General features: G+C 35.6%; 2 protein-coding genes across 4 annotated transcripts in view; one reads left to right on the top strand and one right to left on the bottom strand.

The window, feature by feature from the left end:
• LOC107981322 overlaps window positions 1-20,328 on the top strand; it is a 526,190-nt gene that overhangs the window by 149,176 nt on the left and 356,686 nt on the right. The window lies entirely within an intron of this gene.
• The window catches only part of LOC107981926, a 457,580-nt gene continuing 440,956 nt past the window's right edge, over window positions 3,705-20,328 (bottom strand). The window contains exons 7-13 of the mRNA XM_031930575.2: window positions 10,604-10,862; window positions 10,470-10,532; window positions 9,803-10,006; window positions 7,898-8,234; window positions 5,646-5,789; window positions 4,358-4,419; window positions 3,705-3,882 (exon numbers count right to left, since the gene is read on the bottom strand). Of these exons, the coding sequence (XP_031786435.1) occupies window positions 5,725-5,789; window positions 7,898-8,234; window positions 9,803-10,006; window positions 10,470-10,532; window positions 10,604-10,862 (928 nt within the window). The 3' untranslated portion in view covers window positions 3,705-3,882; window positions 4,358-4,419; window positions 5,646-5,724. The remainder of the gene's footprint in view (window positions 3,883-4,357; window positions 4,420-5,645; window positions 5,790-7,897; window positions 8,235-9,802; window positions 10,007-10,469; window positions 10,533-10,603; window positions 10,863-20,328) is intronic.

Here is a 20,328-nt window from a genome sequence, read left to right as displayed (position 1 = left end):
ATTGTAACGTACATTCATACATTTAAACTTCAACTTCAGTTAAGCCTTTAGAACTTTAAATATAAATATATTATGAACGCGAATATTTTTTTCCTTAGTAAAAAGAGTCCAGAAAACGATTACAACCACAATTTGGCCTATATACATGATACTGTACATGTGCTACACAAAAAAACTGTTTTATTTTACACGAGTTACGTCTCAAAAATCAATTTTTCAAGTGCTCCCATATCAAGGATATTTACAGCACATGAATCTGACTTCGGCTCAATGTTCCTTTTGATATGAAACTATTATCCTATGTAGTTAGATTAAGATTTAAAAAGACGGCGCGCATGTTTACTATTCAACTTTGAGACAATAAAAAAAAACGCAAAAATGTACTTACACAGATACAGCGCAAGAAAAAAATTTTTTTTTCCGAGAATCGCACGCGAATTTCCTTTTAGATGAAGTTGTGTAATAATAAAAGCTTACTATTTAACGTGGAAAAAAATCGATATCTTTAACGGCATCCGAGAAAACCTGTTAAGAATAGACAAGTTTACTCAACTTAGACACCAAATCTACAGATTTTAGTCTACTTATCTTCTGAGAATCATTTTAAGCTGGCACCTATGAGGTTGATTCTTCATAGACATCTATATTTCATACTCTTACATGAAAATACCGTTTATTCGACATGAAATTGTAAATGTAAATAAAATTTTTATCCACTTACGTAGGAGTTTAAAAGTTCTGAGGAATTCCCTATATGTATATAGAGTGTGAAAATATTTGTTAAAGTTCGAGTGCTTTTTAGAATGGACGAAAGAAGCGCATCGTGCAATATTAAGCGCGCGGCCATCTTCTTCTCACGGTTCCTTCGTGCGCGCTCGCCGCCTCCCGACGCGCGTCGCGGTCGAGGCCACTTGAGCAAGCGCACGCCGCGTTGTTTCGCCGCCTCTACGAGCGGCCATTTTCAGCTTCGAGCAGCGGTTCGCGCGCGTCCCGCTGGCTCCGCTGCCGCCCATCGCGCGCCAGTAAGAAGCCCGCACAGACCGCCACGCCGCGGCGTTTCGAGCGTATCACGCTAGCTCGCGTAGCGAGTCGCGCTGAGCCTTGCGCGCGGCCGCGCGTCGCGCTCTGAACTTCTCCGCGCTCGACTCCTCCAGCGATTCAATGCTGCATAGTCCGACACGGGAGCGCCAAGGCCTCGCCGCCGGCCAAATCATGCCCCAAGCGCAGCAGAACGCTCCGCTGCTCGCTGCGGGCAATAACGAGCCGCTCCCCGGCGGGCTCCGGCCGTGCAGCGCGCGAATCGAGGATAACGACCGCACGCACGTCGTCGAAGCGGTCTCGAAGTGCACCCTTCCATCATACTGGAGTTTTAATCCGAGGCTTTGGTTCGCACAGGCGGAGTCGGCGTTCCTGTCCAGCCGGATCACCAACGACAGGAGCCGCTACAACCTCCTCGTCGCTCACCTGCCGCCGTACGTGGCACAGGAGGTCTCGGATATTATCCTGGCGCCTCCAGCGGAGCAGCGGTACGACACCCTGAAGGCGCAGCCAACGCCAGGTCCATCGATACATACGGCGCACATCGCATGGACGTGGATCTTCGACTGCGGCGGCCCCTTGCATGGCGGTTCATCATCGCCGACGTCAGCAGCCCGATCCTCGGTGCGGATTTCCTCGCACACCATGGCCTCGTTGTCGACATACAGAAGAGGCGCATCTTCGACACCTACACGTCACGACATGCCCCCGGCTCACTCCGTCCTCCAGAAGTACACTCCGTGTCACGGTCACGTTGGCCTACACCAGGGGTCCGGACAACGTCGTAGCCGACGCTCTCTCCAGGGTAGAGACGATCGGAATGCCAGCCAACCTGGACTTGGCAACCCTCGCACAACATCAGGCGAGCGACCCGGACCTGCCACACATCCTAGCTGCTCCATCTCCAGTTCTAGTCCTGCGTCCCCTCGACATCGACCAGACGACGCTCCACTGCGCGATTGACGGCAACCAGGTGAGACCGTACATCCCTCGACAGCTCTGAAGGACCGTGTTCGACGTCACACACGGCCTTTCGCACCCGAGCGTTCGAGCGTCCACCCGCCTCATCGCGCAGAAGTATGTGTGGCCAGGCATGCGCAAGGACATCGCGCGCTGGGCCCGTACCTGCGTCCAGTGCCAGCAGTCCAAGGTACACCGCCACAATCGTTCCGCCCTGGGAGACTTCGCCGCCCCTGATGCGAGGTTCAACCATCTGCACCTGGATATTGTTAAGCTGCCGCTCCACTCTGGTTTCCAGTACTGCCTGACAATTATCGACCGCTTCACGAGGTGGCCCGAAGCCGTCCCGATGCCAGACCAGCAGGCCATTACCACCGCTAAAGCCTTCTTCGAGCGCTGGATCGCAGTCTACGGCACGCCGCTCACCATTACGACCGACCAGGGCACACAATTTGAAGCGGTTTTGTTTTCAGAGTTGGCGAAACTCATCGGGGCCAGCAGAGTCCGCACGACGCCGTACCACCCGCAATCAAACGGCATAGTTGAGCGCTTCCATCACACGCTCAAGGGCGCCTTGATCTGCTGCGCTCCCACACCCTGGCCAGTCGCGTTGCCCGCAGTGCTGCTCGGGCCGCGCACGACCTACAAGGAGGACCTCCAAGCGTCGCCAGCCGAGATGTTGTTCGGCACGACGCTCCGGATTCCAGGCGACTTCTTCGTCCCGACCAGCCGCCAGCGTTCGTCGTCGAGCTGAGGGCTCTAATGCAGAGGCTCCGTGCCGTCCCAGGGTCCAGGCACGCCCCGCCTCTCGCTCCGTTTTTTCACCCCAGCCTTCGCACATGTACGCACGTCTTCAGGCGCCTCGAGACGGTCAAGCAGACGCTGCAGCAACCCTACACCGGCCCATATAAAGTGCTGAAGTGCTTGAGCGACCAAGTCTATCGGGTGGAGATATACGGCCAATCCAAGGCCATCTCCACGGCGTCGCTGAAACCAGCCTTTCTGGAGTCGGCGGATCGAGAGGACTCTCCGCCGGCCCCGCGGTCCGCCCAGGCGCAGGCCTCACCGTTCCTGGTGCCTCAGCCGGAGCCATCGCCGGTTCTCCAGCCGTCGGCGGATCGAGAGGACTCTCTGCCGGCCCCCCAGCCGCCTCACCACCACCCTGCCCACCACCCCCGCCAATGCAAGCAAGCCAGGAGCGCTCCCTCAACAGGCAACCTTGGCGACATCGAGTATCGTTCCTCCTGGTCCCTGCACTCCTCACTGGCGGGGGAGTAGCTGTGGGGGCTCCCGCTGTCCACCGCCGGAGTCACCGCAGGAAGCAGCGCCTGATCCCCAGGCCTGACTTCGAGTGAGCAGCCGCTCCATCCGGCCACTGCCTCTCCCGCGGCGCCCCCTCCGAGCCACCACGATGGGTGGCGAACTGGCGACGCGGCGAGGTTCGAGCGCCATGTTAGTGAGAACGCTCTGAACCGCCCGACAGGCAACGTCGCAGCGTGTCAGAGCAATTAGAGAGAGAGAGAGAGAGAGAGAGAGAGAGAGAGAGAGAGAGAGAGAGAGAGAGAGCACTGTATTGAATAAAGTTTCGTCGCTTAGTATTTTATTAACAACGAGTACATTTTATTTCTCGACTCCTCGAGCCTGGTGAGGATCCTCTATTATCCTAGACCCGTAGCATCCAAATACATATAACAAGTATGTCTTTACCAGGTCCAGCTTCAGGATTCAGTTCGTTTCTCAGATATGCGATGTCATTTATCTCAAAGTGTACATTATCTTCGTTGTCTTCTTGTTCATCTTCTTCGCCTTCTTCTTCTTCGTCTTCTTCATGTTCTTCATTCGCTCTTCGTTGAGGCCGCCGAATCCGCTCATTGTATTCGTGTACTAAATAAAAGAAATCATTTAATCATTTTCTTGTATATCTAAATCATTTGTTCTTCTAAGGTATTACTAGAATGACTATACCATTAATCGAAAGTAAGTTGTCATTTTTTGCAAAGCATGATGTGATTTAGTAAATAATCTTATTTTATAAAAATGATTTTTTTTTTGGTTGCTAATATGTGTTAATAAATACACCAAAAATGCTGCTTTTTCTGACTTTTTTTAGATACTAACTAGTTCAGGTGGGTTACAAAAATAAAACAATGTATCGATCAATATTTTGAAGCTGAGAAAGTCCATTGTTTTTATGGAATAAATTAACATATGAGTTACAGAAATTTACTATAACTAGTCAATTCATTATAAGTAGCAAATCTCTGTAAGTACAGATATTACCAATATTTCTACTAGGAAGTATTTTTGTTTGTTCTTAAAATTTTATATAATCTACATTACTATTAATAATTTTACCAACCTCTTGCAAAATGATAACGCCTCAAACCAGCAATGTGCGTTAGATACTCTTCCACATCATAACTATGATAAATAACAATATTATTATAATTATTTCTCATTTCGTAGACGTATGGTATACATTTTTAATTTCACCAAAAGAAACGATCTGTTGTTATTTATATTTACAAGACAGATACCAAAGCTCCTTTCGATATTCAGAGCAAAGATAGCATAATTCTATGTAATTATTTTTATTTATTGCATTGCGTAAACTTGAGTTTACGCAATGCAATGAGCTACTATGAGTTTCAAATTATTTTTATGGATAAGGTGATAAAATTGTATAAAAAAAATACATCTATGTCTACAGTGAAAAATGTTTCTCTGAGGAGCTATAAATTAATCAATATAGCAAAAAAACAAAATAATGCTGGGTTCACCTACTTTGACCCCTTGTAACTCGAAGAATATAGATTAAAAAAATGTGAAAATATTCATAGGATCCTTTAGCAACCTATAGAAGATATTCCCAGAGTTATAGCAATATTTATTCTTTGACCGGTCGATTTCACAGAGAACCATCCATATATATAAATACTTTCAATCACGCAAAAAATGCGAGAAGTGTACAATATGAAGTTATATTTTATTGTTACAGCTATTGTTACTGACATGTATTCCTATTCGCCGCATGCTTTCTGCTATTTCCTGGCGACATTTTCGCGATTTTCTATTACTCTACTTGTATATAACTTTAATAGTGCAGTTAAAAAAATTAGCAGCGATGACCATTCATGTAATCCGTGTCCCCACAGTGACCCTTATTTAATACGATACCAAATGCCGAAACCTTCTTTAAGTCAAATAGTATATTGTGCAATCAAGGGAGAAAATAATATTTTTCTAGCAAGGTTGCTTTAGCTGTATTCTAGGTCATCTAATGTGCTCAAAACGAACATGAATACTCCAATCGCGAGCTTCTCTTTTCTTATTATTAGTTTTTTTTTTTTTTTTGTTTTAATAAAAGTATTGAGACAGATCCTTTTTTATGAAATGAAAACAAATAAAAAACATAGGACAGAACTAGTATACTGCAGTAGTCAGATATTTTCATGTATTTTCAAAATTCCTTTTTAAATTTTAAACAAAACTTTCGTCATAATGTTTTATAATTTCTATATTTTTATATTTTTAAAAATCGTAATTTTCTAAATTCTTATGCTAATTTTTGGTTTTTATGCATGAAAAGGACCTTTTAACATTTACATAGAAATAAGTGATAATGTATGATCAAAAATATCAGTTACCGCCCCAATAGAAATTCATTTTCAGTTCGCTGTATAGCCAAGTCAGCTTCTACGAGACGCGCTGGTCGCTGAACTGTTACTATAAGACCTCGTTCAACCATTCAATATTCGCTGCTGTCTTATTCATTTGAGCCCCCATTCCGTCTACGAAATTTTTTTTTTTTTTAATTAATTAAAATTAATTTTAAATTGATGGACTCAAAATTGAACATGATAATTGTTTTGACTTATGTGGTTCCCTGGTAAAAAACATTCCCGATAATATCCCGGGAATCCACCGAGATTTGTTAATGTATTCTACTGAAGGTTTCTCGACAGAAACTCTATTAGTGGAATAAATTTTTTGATATAACTTTTTTTCAGATTAGAAGATTGGGATACGGGTTTTGCGAGTGAGCCAACAATTTGGTAATATTCCAACTAATACATAGTTTTTACAAGGAATACATATATAAATTTGAGTTTAAGATTAGCATACACATTGGTTTGCTGACAGCTTAAGGGGATGTCGAAGCTTCGTAAATCCGCCGCTAGGTATTTAGTATTTCCAAGATTTTAGAAAAACTAAAAGTCCGATCGAAATTTCTTTTGGTAGAATGATTTATTAAACTTAATACTACGGCGCTACAGGCTTGGTTTTTCATTGCAAGCTTTATTTCAGAAGTTAGTAGTAAAATTAGATTTTAAAGTTGGCGCTGTAATCGCGTGAACACGCGTAAACACCAGCTCGTATTGCCAAGATTTTTGAAAAACTAAAAGTCCGATCGAAATTTCATTGGGTAGAATGATTTATTAAACCAAATCCTATAGCGATACAGAGCCAGTTTTCCATTGCAAGCTTTATTCAAAAAGTTATAGGGAACAGAAAATAATACATTTCGATACTAGTGCGAGTATCGATCATTATTTTTTAACACAGGCGGCGCGAAATGCGATTGAACGCACGCGATTTCGCGCAGCCTGTGTTAAAAAAGGTGTTTTTAGCTACGACATCCCCTTTTTGTTTTATTTACGACTCTATACCGAACAATCTTTACAATGACAATTATGTTATACTCTTCATTTTACTCAACTGGACCGAGTCATCAATTTCAATTTATTACTTATGATATCTTTAGCCAACAACTCAATATTATTTATAAACTGTACCATTATAATAATGCTAATGTCTTAAATAACAAGAATAAACTTAATATAAACCTTTTACAGCATTCATTATAGCTTTCCGATTATTTTATATAAAAATTTTAAATATTAGTCCAAAATATCTATCAATTTAATTACAATGATAATGCCATACATTTTCTTTAAACATATTCATTAACTTCTGGCATTTTCAAAAAGAGTAATAATAAGTAAATTTTTATTTATACTTCAGAATCTATTCAAAAATTGAAATCATCCAAAATCAAGAATTACGACACGATGGTTTAAATTTTGTTGATTTTTTATTAGCTTGTATAAATACTAATGTAAAGTATAAATCAATAGTTACTCATTATTACGTTATTTGGCAACGTACGAAGTTCATGAAAAAGTTTAAATAAAATTTATGATATTGTCATTGTAATTAGTCGATTTTATATTTTGTCCAATGACCGATACCAAGCAAAATTTGAAATTATTTCAAGTAATCGGATAGCCACAATAAATGATTTAATATGTTCATATTAAGTTTATACTTGATAAATGAGACATTTGCTCTAGTATATAATGGTACAGTTTATCAATAATATTTTTTTGAGCTATAGATTAGTAAATTGAGATTGATGGTTCATTTAAGTGAAATGAAGAGTATCGCATAATTGTTTTAAATATTGTTTATTAGAATCATTTTAAAATAAAACAAATTAATAATAATGGATTCGACTGATTTATTAGCTGCAATTATAGTCAAATGTAGTGTACTATGCTGTAAGCAAACTAATGTGTGTGTGCTAATATATTTGTTATACACGATATCGAGATTCCAAGTAGAATTTGTTATACTTTCTTGTGAAAAAACGAATCTATCGGGCTTGTATATTACCGTCTACAAGATATCGGGAATTTTTAACCAGGGGTTTCGTATAAAAATAAGTAGGCAAACTTTAAGAAAATCTTAATAAATTAAAGTTTGATAACAAACTAAAACTCAACCTTTAATAAACTACGATTTTGTTCAATAAATTATTTAATAAGCATTTCAATAAAAAGAAAATACTTCCGTAATATAATATTGTTTTCAGTATATCAATAATTATTGTATTTACCTAACATTCTATAAACGTTGGAACGTATTCCCATTTTCTTTGCTGCATATAAGTGAAAATTGTCACAAGTATTATTGGACCTAACGGGTTTTTGGAAGACTGACAATACTTCAGCAAGTGGTAGCCAATATCTTCTTAGGTAAGCTGCAAAATCTTGCAGCTTTTGTAGTATAGCTGGATTAACGCCATTTCCATTTGCTACATTATCAACAAGGCTAGTGATGTGCATAAATCCTTCTCCAACTTTGTCTGGAGGCAAATGTGCTACCGCATAAGCCCTCTCCAGGATGTACTCGAATTCCATAGGGATATTTTCGTTCCAAGATTTTGCTAAAGCCTTAATAAATAATATTTATTTCTACATTATTATAATATTTTTAAGACAACGAATACAATCTGGTATGAAATAAAAGAGTTTAACTGTTCGACTTAATAGGGGACGGCAGGGCACGACGGGATTGCCGGGTAGAATGAGTTTTCGATTTATTTAAACATAAAGGACTTTTGACTTGCAAATTCTTTAACGGATTGGAATATAAGGATACAATGTATCCTTCCTTTATCACCATGAGCATTCAAAATCGTTTGAAGTATTGAAATTTACAGATAAAATTTTTAGCCTGTTGCGCGTGGATTATTAAGCAATAAATAATCACTGAAAACAAGATGATAGAATAGAAATTTAAATAACTTTTTTTGTTAATAGTATTTTATATTAAACTGTAATTGCATGATATAATGCAAAAAATGAAGAAAATTACATTTTTATGAGCAACATATAAACAGATTTAACCTCGCCTTTTTGCCCAATTATTTTGAGATGTTGATAACTTTTATAAAATTTATCTTTTCTTCAAATTCTAAAATTATTACACCTTTAAATTCGTATACGTTCAAATTACATTCGTAAAAATATAACTATATTCTGTTTATTGTTTGATATATCAAAAACCTATCATGCTCTACTGTGAAACCCATTACGTCCCATCAATGGGGCGTAATTGGTTTTTTGAGATGTATTTTTATCTTGGCTATTAAAAAAACCGTACTTTATCTTTTATACTTTAACCACTTGGATTGCATTTTTAATGAGTGATGCTACAAAAATGTTTTTGGTACAAAATCCTTTTTTTTTGAAATAAGAACGAATTAAATGCAGACGAATCATACGGATCTCGACGTGACCGGCCCTTCTCTCAGTAGCACATCAGTACCGCTAAAGCCAAATTATATTCGTTATTAATTTCAAGGTAACATAAAAATGCTAAGTAGAACCATATAATTTAGAATTCTTTTCCTATTCTTGCAACTTGTGAATTTTTGTGTGACAAAGTCTATGACGTATAAGTCTGTCATACATTTGTGTATTTAAAGAGGTTCTATCGGTAATGGAATTAACATATCGATATATTTAGAATTTCGTTTACAAGTTGGTATATATCTCAAAAACATCCATATAAATTTCAGAAGGCACATGGCATATAATAGAAGTTATTAAAGTTTTTATTTTTCTAAAGTTATTATTTACTTCTACAAAGTAGCGTTCAATGGCTCTAAGTGACAAAGTTATAGTAAAAATTTATTGAATACAAAAAACGTACATTAAACCTAAAAAAAAAATGAGTCAAATCAACGCCGGTAGGAAATTTTTCATAAATAATTAGGATACATAGAATTGTATAAATGGAATGTATAATCATTATTTTATGATAGTTAATATGTGCAGCTTTTTAGCTAAGTAGATCACACAAATAAACCATAAATAAAAAGGGCACACATTTTAACTAGAGCAGTACCTATAGAACTTCCTTAATGAAATTTTGAAGTTAATAGAAAAAATCTCGATATTTTTACCAGAGAAATCATTTTAAAAATTTGTCCTACTGGAAATAAATAAATAATCACCTGCTTATAGTGAAATTCACAACCGGAAATAGTTGCAGTTGGAAATTTCTCACGACCACTGTTTATGTGAGATCTTTCAAAATCACCCATTACAGATAGGATATTTCTTCTTAAGTTGGGAACGGTTTCAAAAACTTTATCCCATATAGCATTGTACATGGCAGTGGTTCTTGAACTCGCAAGAACATAAATGGCAGGAAATCTCTACAAATAACATTTTTTAACATAAATACAAGATGCACTTGAATCATAATAAGCAAAATTAGTGTAATATATATCATGCTTTTCTATTGTGTCGAGAAATAAGTAGCAAAAGAGGTAGCGATTGCTATTTTGAATTAGTAATTTGCTTAGACGATAAAGATACTTAAAGTTATTATACTAAAGGCAATTAAATGCCGAATGGGCCCTTTACACTACACACATTCATGTACAATGCTCTTCCGTTTCTTAGAATAGGATATTAAAATTTATGGAAATATTTTTTCATGTATCACCTAAGTCGGCGGTAGTTAATTCTCGTGAAATATTTTTGAAATGCTCCAATCAGATTGGTGCATTTACAAACCCTAACATCAAAAAGTACGATTTCTAAAACGTTCCACGAGGATCAACTGTCACCGAGTATATATACCAGTCGTTTTTAAACAATTATTTATTAACTTACTGTATTCATCTTTCGAAAGTGAACGATAAACACCTGCGCACAGTGGGGTTTCCTTGGCCTTATCTATAATTTATAAATTCTTATAAATTGCATACATACATATTAGTGTAATAAACATTAGTATAAACTTTTACTTTAAAGGTCCCATCAGCGTATAATTGTCTGCACCTTGATAGGGGCTCAAGCATACTATCGTGAATAAAAACGAGACCAATCGAACCATATGTTCCCCGTGCACATCCTCTATAATAGTTTCTCACGGGTGGATAATCTGCCAAAACATTAGCTAATCCTGCCAAAGTTTGAGGAACGGGTGGTACGTTATTTAATCGTTCGGTCCGCATTCTGGATTGGTAAGTCGAATACTTCACTTCGACACGTATCGGGGCATATCTAAGTCCATTAAACAATAGTTATTATCACAAATTATTACATGGAGAAAAGTAAAAAATAATAAACAGCGATAAATAAAATCGAAGGCAATAAACAATAAAATGCTCCAGTAAACATAAAATGTCTAATCAAGGGGTGCGACAGTGCCGCGCTGGCGAGTAAAAGTATACGAAGTATGTACGACACGACAACGGCGCGGATCGCGGCTCTTGTATACTTCAAATTGGGTTCTGTAACCTCAACAAAAATTTCCAAATGCATTCATATCATTATGATTGCCCCTATGTCGGTAATAAAATATGCATTTTGATTTTCCGAGATTATCGCAGCTTTGACATTGCATTTCTAAATTGTATAGGGCTAGCAATTTTTTCCGCAATTTGCCCGATCCAAATATATCATGATTTATATGATTTTCTTGATAATAATGTTGATACAAATAATTATCATTGCTTTAGTTGAATATTTTCTAACCTCAAACGCATACGAACTTAAGTCACTAGACAAAAGTCACTAGGATTATTGCAAATAACATAATTATTTGTTATCAACATTATTATCAAGAAAATTATATAAATATTTGGATCAGGCGAATTGCGGGCAATTATTCTACGTTTCCAAAAGTTTATAAACTATATATTCCGGACCCAGGGTAACCCTAGTATTATCATCCTCTACCTTCATCCGGTCACGCAACTTTCGGTGGGATTAATGTTAGGTTAGACGCGATAAAACAGTCATGTGAACCGACTGACTTTATCGAGTCAGCGGTAGAGAAACAATTTCGTCTGCTACACGGGCGTAAATATCCTTTATATACAAAAACACGTAATTTGTGTCGAATTCAACCGGCCGTCTGCCGAAGGCCCGGAGGAATAATAATTTTTTTTAAGATGACAAAACACTTTTAAAACCTGCAAAAAAGAATCATTTTTAAATTTTCACGCATAATTCCGATTGATTTGAAATTTTTTACCCTTCAATAACTTAACTTTACCTACACTGAGAAAAAGGTCAAGTAAATTTTACAAATCAGTATTGTAATTTTTTGTTAAGTAATTTCTATGTATTTTTTAAAATGCCGAAAAATGATTAATTCCTAGCTAATTATTATTAGTCAACTGCCAGTGTTTTTGTTGGGATGTTTCTAGAATTACCTATATTTTAATTTTTTATTCTGAAAAAATCTGACTTGACTTGGGATCGAACGGGCGACCTTTGGTTTTATAGGCAAAGCCTTTACCGACTGCGCCACCGATTCACTTGTGTCGAATAATTCGAATTGTCCTTATATATTAATAAAGGAACAGACCTATTTAGTTAGGGCGAAAACTCATATGCAGTATTGTAAAAATTCCAGTTGTACAAAAATTACAATACTAAAAAGTAAAATTTATATGGTGGTCTAGGAATTTTGATACTTTTTTAAAAGTCTATGGCTGTTTTACTCGGCAGTATTGTAATTTTTACCGGACAGGCAGTAATTTTTACTTAACCTTATTATCAGTGTATATTTTCATATTTTTTAAAGTCTTTTTGGGCCTAATGCACTCCGATAAAAAATGAAGCACTGATAAAACCTTTTTAGCACTGTCCACACGATTCCCGGACAAATCGTTTAAATTAAATTTCCTTCATTCATCTCGAAACTAATGGCTTCAGAAGTATGTTAACAAATTTTCATCCCATTTCATACATGCCTTGTTCAGGAATCGTGAGGACAGTACTAAAAAAGTTTTATCAGTCTTTAATTTTTTTATCGGGGTGCATTAGGCCCCAAAAGACTTGCAAAAATCTTACAATTTAGGTAAAGTTAAGTTATTTAAGTTTAACAAATTTCAAATTAATCGCAATTAAGCATGAAAATTTAAAAATGATTCTTTTTTTAAGGTTTTCAACGTGTTTTGTCCCCTTAATGCAGTCATGCTTATTTCGGCAGTCACTATATAAGACTATATATCTGTAATAAACCTTTCTGAAAGGTATAAACTTGGCGAGTATAAGTTTCATATTATCGCTACAGAATAATTATTACTATATAAGCTGATTAACATTTTAATAATATAAATATATAAATAAATTCTTGTAGTTTAACAAAAAGGTGTAGCTTTTCAATTTTGTATTAAACCATTACAATTTTCCAATATTACAAGTTTTATATTATTACTAATTCAAATCAAAGAAAGTTGTGAAATCAGTTACAAAATTGTCGAGTTGTATTATTATCATTATTGCTATTAGTTTATTATGACACAAAAAAATGTTAGTAATGGAAATTTAGCTACTAAAAAGTTTATTCTTTGTTGGTATCTGTATATTTGTATAACAATAATGTATGAGCATACTGGACGGACAGGTTTGTTTAAGGTTTATGCTGCGTGCAACTAACTGTATCGAACGATGAAATAATTGTTTCACTTAAAGATATCTATATCCGATAATATGTAATATTCTATAATTAAATAATTAAAAGAACTGTTAGCTGTATCTGATTCGATCGATATAATTAATATAAAATAATATAAAAACCGCTGCCAATTCATTGGCACGTAGCTTCCTCCAACTAAATGTATAGTTCCAATAGATAAAATATTATTTAAATATAAAAAAATTAAAAATAATACAAAATATTGTGGATCTGAATAAGTTGGAATGCGTTTCAGCAAGCCATCTGCCCAAGGATTGGCAGTACTCATGTACTATATGTCATACTGATGTATATATATATATATATATATATATATATATATATATATATATATATATATATATATATATATATATATATATATATATATATATATATATATATATATATATCATTTTGACATAAATTAATAGGGAGGGACTTTAACGACGTGCTACGACACCCCTGTAAGAGGAAGTAAAAGTTTTAAGAAAAATCAGTTTTTACATTTTAGTTCTTTACTTGAGAACCGCTCGACGAAATCGTTTAAAATTTTATCAGAAAATAGCTTTTTTTATGGTTAATCACCAAATAAAATTTTTAAGTATTTGACTGCATTGTTTTAGAGATATGAGGAATCAAAAAATATTGAAACCTTGATATCTTAAGAACCATAGGCATTTGAAAACTGCCCAATGAACTTAGCCAAGACACATAAAATATCTACTTTTTCCCAAAATCTCAAGTGCAATAAAGCCTTTTTACTTCCTTAATCGAGGCACAATTACTGAAAAAATAAGTAGTCAAATCACTTGAAATTTTAATGGGATATAGTTTGACACGTGACCCATCGACGTCATTTTCTTCGTAAGGTTATGATGTTTCGTTTCAGAGAAATGAATTTAAAAAAAAAATCACCTTTTTTATTTTATCTGCCGAACAAAGCGGTCGATCCCGAGGACTAAATGGGGAAAAGTAGGTAATTTTATTCTCTTTCAAATGCACATTAGCTGAATTGTTTGTAATGATGGGATGATTGAAAAAAATGAAAAATAGTGTTTTTCAAAAATCAAAAATTGGACATAAAATAAAAAATAGTTTGAAAAATAAAAAATAAATGTTTTTCCCGAATTTAGAATCCAAAAATATACATGCATGTCAAATTTTATTGATATTGACCGAGTAGTTCCAGAAATATTACGGTATACATACACACACACATCCATACGGTCATTTCTAACACACCAAAAAGTATTTTCTAGAAGTTTTGACGAAACTCAGAATTTTACTATTACAAAGCTTCCTCTAAGAGGAAGCAAAATTACCAGTTTATAACAATTTAATGTCAATATATATTAATAGTTATAAATGAGACGTTCTTGTTTCTTACTTGGTATAGTTCACCTACAAACTTTAAACAAACGTGTCCGTCAAGTATGGCCATACATTATTTTTGTGGTAAACTAAATCTATGCATTGCAAGTCTAGTGTGAGCCTGCTAGTAAACATGTGGCCGCGCATGCGCACTAAATAGCTGGCGCAATAGTCTACTCCTGCGTATACCGTCAAACATATAACCCCAAAATAGAGCAAACTTTACATACATGTAATTTAAGTCTACGATGTCGAAAGCGTATTATTTTCGATCCTATGCTTGTTTATTAATAATGAAATCTTATAAATAAATTATTTGTGCAGACAATAATGATTTATCTTCTTTTTGTACGATTTTTAAAATTGTCCGACTGCTTACCAACGGATACGTAAAAACGTGACGTAATAAGGGGGTTTATTGACGAATGAATGCTGAATCCGTTGTCCAACACAGATGAAACTGAACAACGATTGGCGAATAAATGGTGAACATTTCTACCAGGGATGAAAATTTGAAAGAAACATTAATGTAGCATGATATTTGTATTAGATAACCATTCTGCCTGTAAGTTTTGATAAAATAAGACAAAATGAAAATCCAAAAACACAATGTTTTTCTTGTATGGCTTTCTACGATCATCAACATTTTTGTAATCCTATATTGATTAAATAATTAATTATAGGAAGAAATGTATGTTTACAAGTTAAAATATATCATATCTTTTAGAAAAAAAAAACTTTTCAAAAGGTAAAACATTGTCGAGTAAAACTTTCTTTAAAAAAGTAGTGCAATTCCAAAATATAAAAGTCAAGTAATTTTATTCATTTTTTAGATATAAGCATGTAGGCACATTTCAAAAAATACATAGAAAAATTGATATTAATGAATTTGAACTGTTGTACAAATTAAGAATTACAGTTGACAATATTTTATTTTCTGACATAATGTACCTACATGCATATATCTAAAAGATGAATAAAATTCCTTGACTTTTATATTTCGGAGATATCACTATAGTCCGAGAGCTAGGGTGGTTTTCGTAGCCGATGGGGTTCCACGGCAACACCAAAGTTTTTCTTATGTATTTTTGCCCGCTGAACACGAATTTCGAGATTGCTCAGCCGGAAAATGCGCAGGATAATTTTGACGGCCGATTTTCCGGGAAAACATGGAGGGGTAACCGTTGTCACATAAAAAAAATTACTTCATATTCTTCATGCAATTTGAAGACAAAAGTATTCTATTAAATTTTTTCATAAAATGCATTATTTTCCCCTGAAAAATCATCAAAGTTTACAAAAATCGGAAAATTTACGTTTTTTTGCCAACTTTGATGATTTTTTACGGGAAAAGAATGCATCATAAAAAAATTTAATAGATTACTTTTGTCTTCAAATTCCATGAAGAATACGATCAATTTTTTAATGTGAAAAATGTTACCCTTTCACGTTTTCCCGAAAAATCGGCTGTCAAAATTTTGCTCGGCATTTTCCGGCTGAGCAACCTCGAAATTCGTGTTCAGCGGGCAAAAGTACATAAGAAAAAATTTGGTGTTGCCGTGGAACCCCATCGGCTACGAAAACCACCCTAGCTCTCGGGCTACAACTTTTATAAAGAAATTTTTTTTCGCCAACGTTTCGCCTTTTGAAAAAGTTATTTTTATAGAAGATTTCACCACTTTTATAGAGTAATGGTCTAGTAAAGGCCTAGTACGTAGTCCACATCAAATAAAAAAAATTGCTTTTTACAAATTCAAATAATATCTGCACGAATACATCTCAGTTTTAATTTCATTCAAATTTTCGCGCTATCAATGATCGGAAGTCACGTGACCGGATAGGATCTGATTTCAGGGGAGAGAAGCAACGCTCTAAGCGAAACGAAATATACCGAGATAAATTTCAACCCGCAATATTTCGCTAATAAAGTAATCTTTTAAGATGAATCTTTTTTTGTCAAGAAAGATTAGGTTAATAGCTTTCAAACAGATATCGGGAGAACGGGCATAAGTGCAATAATAATAATATAAATGCATTCGCAAAATTTTTCTTGAGGTTAGAAAACCAAATTTCAAAGTATAAGGTAGTTGGCCCCATTCTCGATAGCGACCCAATTGTGGATAACTTCAAGAAATTATACGTTTTTGAGTTGTTTTGAATTAATTTGCTTCACAAAAATACATAAAATACATTCGTACATCATCAACGAAAACATAGCTTTACTTATAAATGCTAAAATAGCGTTATTTTTTTAATAATCATCCATACGATATGTTGAAGTCAGATACAATGAATTTGTGGAGGTCTGCTTATCTACGAGCGCATCTGACAGCTAACATTGAAATTGCGTTTTCATCCATAAAATAAATATTTTATGGAACATTAAAGCCTTAATCAACTTCATATTACACAAATGAAGCAACATTTTATGTACAATTTGTGATATTTTTATTTTAATCGTCTTAATTAGACTATCGAGAATACCGTCTCCGTTATGCGTATAGGAATCAATTGTCGATAATTAACAATTGTGTACAAAATTCGTACATATTTTTCACCAAATGCCTCTCTCAGTCTCTCTTCAACTTTTAAAAGTAGTTATGTCAACTTTTAACGCACCCTTTTGTAGTTACGACAGTAAAAGTACGTGTCTTTTAACGTAACATAAAACTTAACCTCTCCCTAACCTCAAATGCGAGCTCTCTGTCGTCTTTAGAAATAATTTGTAAGTTTTAAAATGTTTTTTCGTATCCAAACCCAATTTGAACTTTCTTTCCTGTTATTAAGGCCTAATAATACTCAAATTTTGGTTGTGTGTGAAATAATAATGCTCAACATTAATGATTTTCGACTATCGACAATTGGGTCTAACAGCTATCGACAATTGTTCCCAACCTTAACATCACTATCGACAATTGCTAAATCGCGATATTTTTTTCAAATTCCATTTACTAATTAAATATTAGATCGTTTTCATTCATTTTTTTTAAATTTTCTTTAGAAAGACCCTAATAAAATACTATAAACATTATTTGTTACTTATTTTGAAAACATTAATCATTAAAATGCGTAAGAAGTCGATCATCTTCTTACGTTATCGAAAATTTGGCCAACTACCTTATAGGGCCGCGATTTTTGGCCCTGTTTGTGATGTTTGTAGTGGAGATATATAGAGAGTGTACGAGTGGTGGTGCTTGCGTATTGTTTCTAGTACGTTAGCCAGTGTGAGCTCATCACACTCACGACTAGGCCTATCGGCTGTCCACGGTTGCTTATTCAATTTATTTGCAGCTAACCTTTTGTCCAGAGGCCGTTCCTCTATTTGAAGATTGAGGACGCGCTGCGTGGTGATAGGCACCCACTCACAGCAGATATTATTGTTCCATGCGTATAGTGGGATAGGTGGCAGTATCATAGCACTTCTATGCCGGGAGGGGGAATAGGTACACAGATAAAAAGAATTCTTTGGCATAAAGTCGCCGACTCAGACTACCAGAAATTAGACTACCGGATAATAATGCTAATTCAATCTTTCTAAAACCCACAAATATAAATGAAGTAAAAAACATAATCAATACATTGAAAATAAAAAATCGTGGTGTGGGCAAAATAAACGCTAAGTCCTTGAAAGTGATTAGTAATTGTATTGCGGTACCATTAACGCATATTTTTAATTTGTGCATTGGAAAAGCTATATGGCCCGATGCAGGCCCTATAACAGGCTATATGATTTTATCCAAAAAAATAAGATAATATCAAAACACCAATTTGGTTTTATGAAAAATATTGGCTCAAAAAATGCTTTAAACTATATCACACAAATTTTGTACAATAACGTAGATAAAACGATACCAACAATAGTCACTTTTCTCGACTTGGCTAAAGCTTTTGATACAGTCGACCATAAGTTGTTATTAAATAAACTGCGTTGTATTGGTATTAGAGGTCAGGCATTGGATCTCCTTCGAAGCTATTTGAATAACAGATATCAAACTGTTAAAATTGATGGTGTAGAAAGTGATAGTTTACTAATAAGTATGGGTGTTCCACAGGGTACGATACTGGTTCCACTTCTATTTATTATATATATAAATCATATGCTAAAGGAGATTCCGCTAGAATCAATTCTATCGTACGCAGATGATACTGCAATTATAGCAACAGGTAATACATGGATAGAGGCGCAAGAAAGTATGAATGAGTTTCTTACTGTGATATACAAATGGTCAGCGGTAAATAAGTTATCTTTGAATGTGGATAAAACAGTTTGTATGACATTTGGAAGTTACTGCGACAGTGTACCGAAACTTATTGATGTAAGAATTCAAAATAGAAAGATAGCTAGAGTTGAGTATTACAAATACTTGGGAATTGTCATTGACTACAATCTGAAATGGGATAAACACATCCAATATATAATAAAAAAGACAAACTATCTAGTCTATATTTTTCACAAACTATCACACACTATATCAACAGAAACTTTAAGAATGATATATTATGCTTTCTTCCACAGTATAATTAGCTATGGAATAGTAGCCTGGGGAAAATTGGTGCATATAGAAATAACCGTGATTTATTACAAAGTTTACAGAGAAAAATTCTCAAGATTATCAACAAACATACTTTTAGTATACAAGATAGTCCATTAAACCTAGAGCAACTATTTAATTTCGAATCCCTTAAAATCCATTATCAAGATCTCAAAACTCAATTCCAAATGTCAACAAGGATTACTCGAAAGAAAAGTTTAATTATACCTAAGAGCAAAAAACGAGTCAGTGATAAAAGCAGTTATAATAATGCTATTATAATTTACAATGCACTACCAAATGAGCTCAAGGAATTAGATATAAGCAAAACCGCCGCAAAAAGTAAAATTAAGTATTGGATTAAAACCAATACTTAGTTTTCCAGACAGTTTTAAATTGTTAAATTTGTTCAATTCAAAGAAAAGAAAATGTAAATAGTGTTTATTGTTGTTGAAATGATTTTGATAATGTAACTATCTTTAGTCTTAAGTACTAGTTTTAAGTTTTTTAAGGCGAGTTTGAGAAGCAGACGACGCCTCGGCGCCCGTGACACTATTTACTTCTATATTGGTCTCTCGAATTTTCAATTAAGGAAATAAATTATTTATCATTCATGTAACCAGCTAATTTTGATAAATGTTTATACTGGTATGCCAAACTATGATTTTAAACCAAAATATCAGCAATAAACCAGCTTTAACATAATAAACAAGTATGCAGGTGAACAAAAATGCTGAAATCACTTGCTTAATTTTTCTTCAGCCCAAAAAGTGGTAAGACCGTTAAGTTAGCTGCGTGCAGTTTGACCGAGTGGTTAGACTGTGAAGTTGGCCGCACAAGCTATTGAGCCTACATTGTCTGCTCCTCTGCTTGAATTATAAATGTGTGCTCCGTAGTATTCGGTGTTTTGGTGTAAAAATCTTTCAAGGAAGGTGTCTAGATAAATAGGGTAGCTGATGACGACGTCTAGGTGGTGCGCTCCGTGATTTTTGGTGTTTAGATAAATAAATCATACGAGGACGGCATCTAGGTGTACAGGGCGGCCGATGGCGAGGTCTAGGTAGTTCGCACCGTGGTTTTTGGTGTCTAGGTGTTGAAATAATTCGAGGGCGGTACCTAGGTGTACAGGGTGGCCGATGACGAGGTCTAGGTA

Source organism: Nasonia vitripennis (assembly GCF_009193385.2).
Source record: "Nasonia vitripennis strain AsymCx chromosome 1 unlocalized genomic scaffold, Nvit_psr_1.1 chr1_random0003, whole genome shotgun sequence".
In the NCBI taxonomy this organism is placed as follows: domain Eukaryota; kingdom Metazoa; phylum Arthropoda; class Insecta; order Hymenoptera; family Pteromalidae; genus Nasonia; species Nasonia vitripennis.
This window is presented reverse-complemented; position numbering and strand designations above follow the sequence as displayed.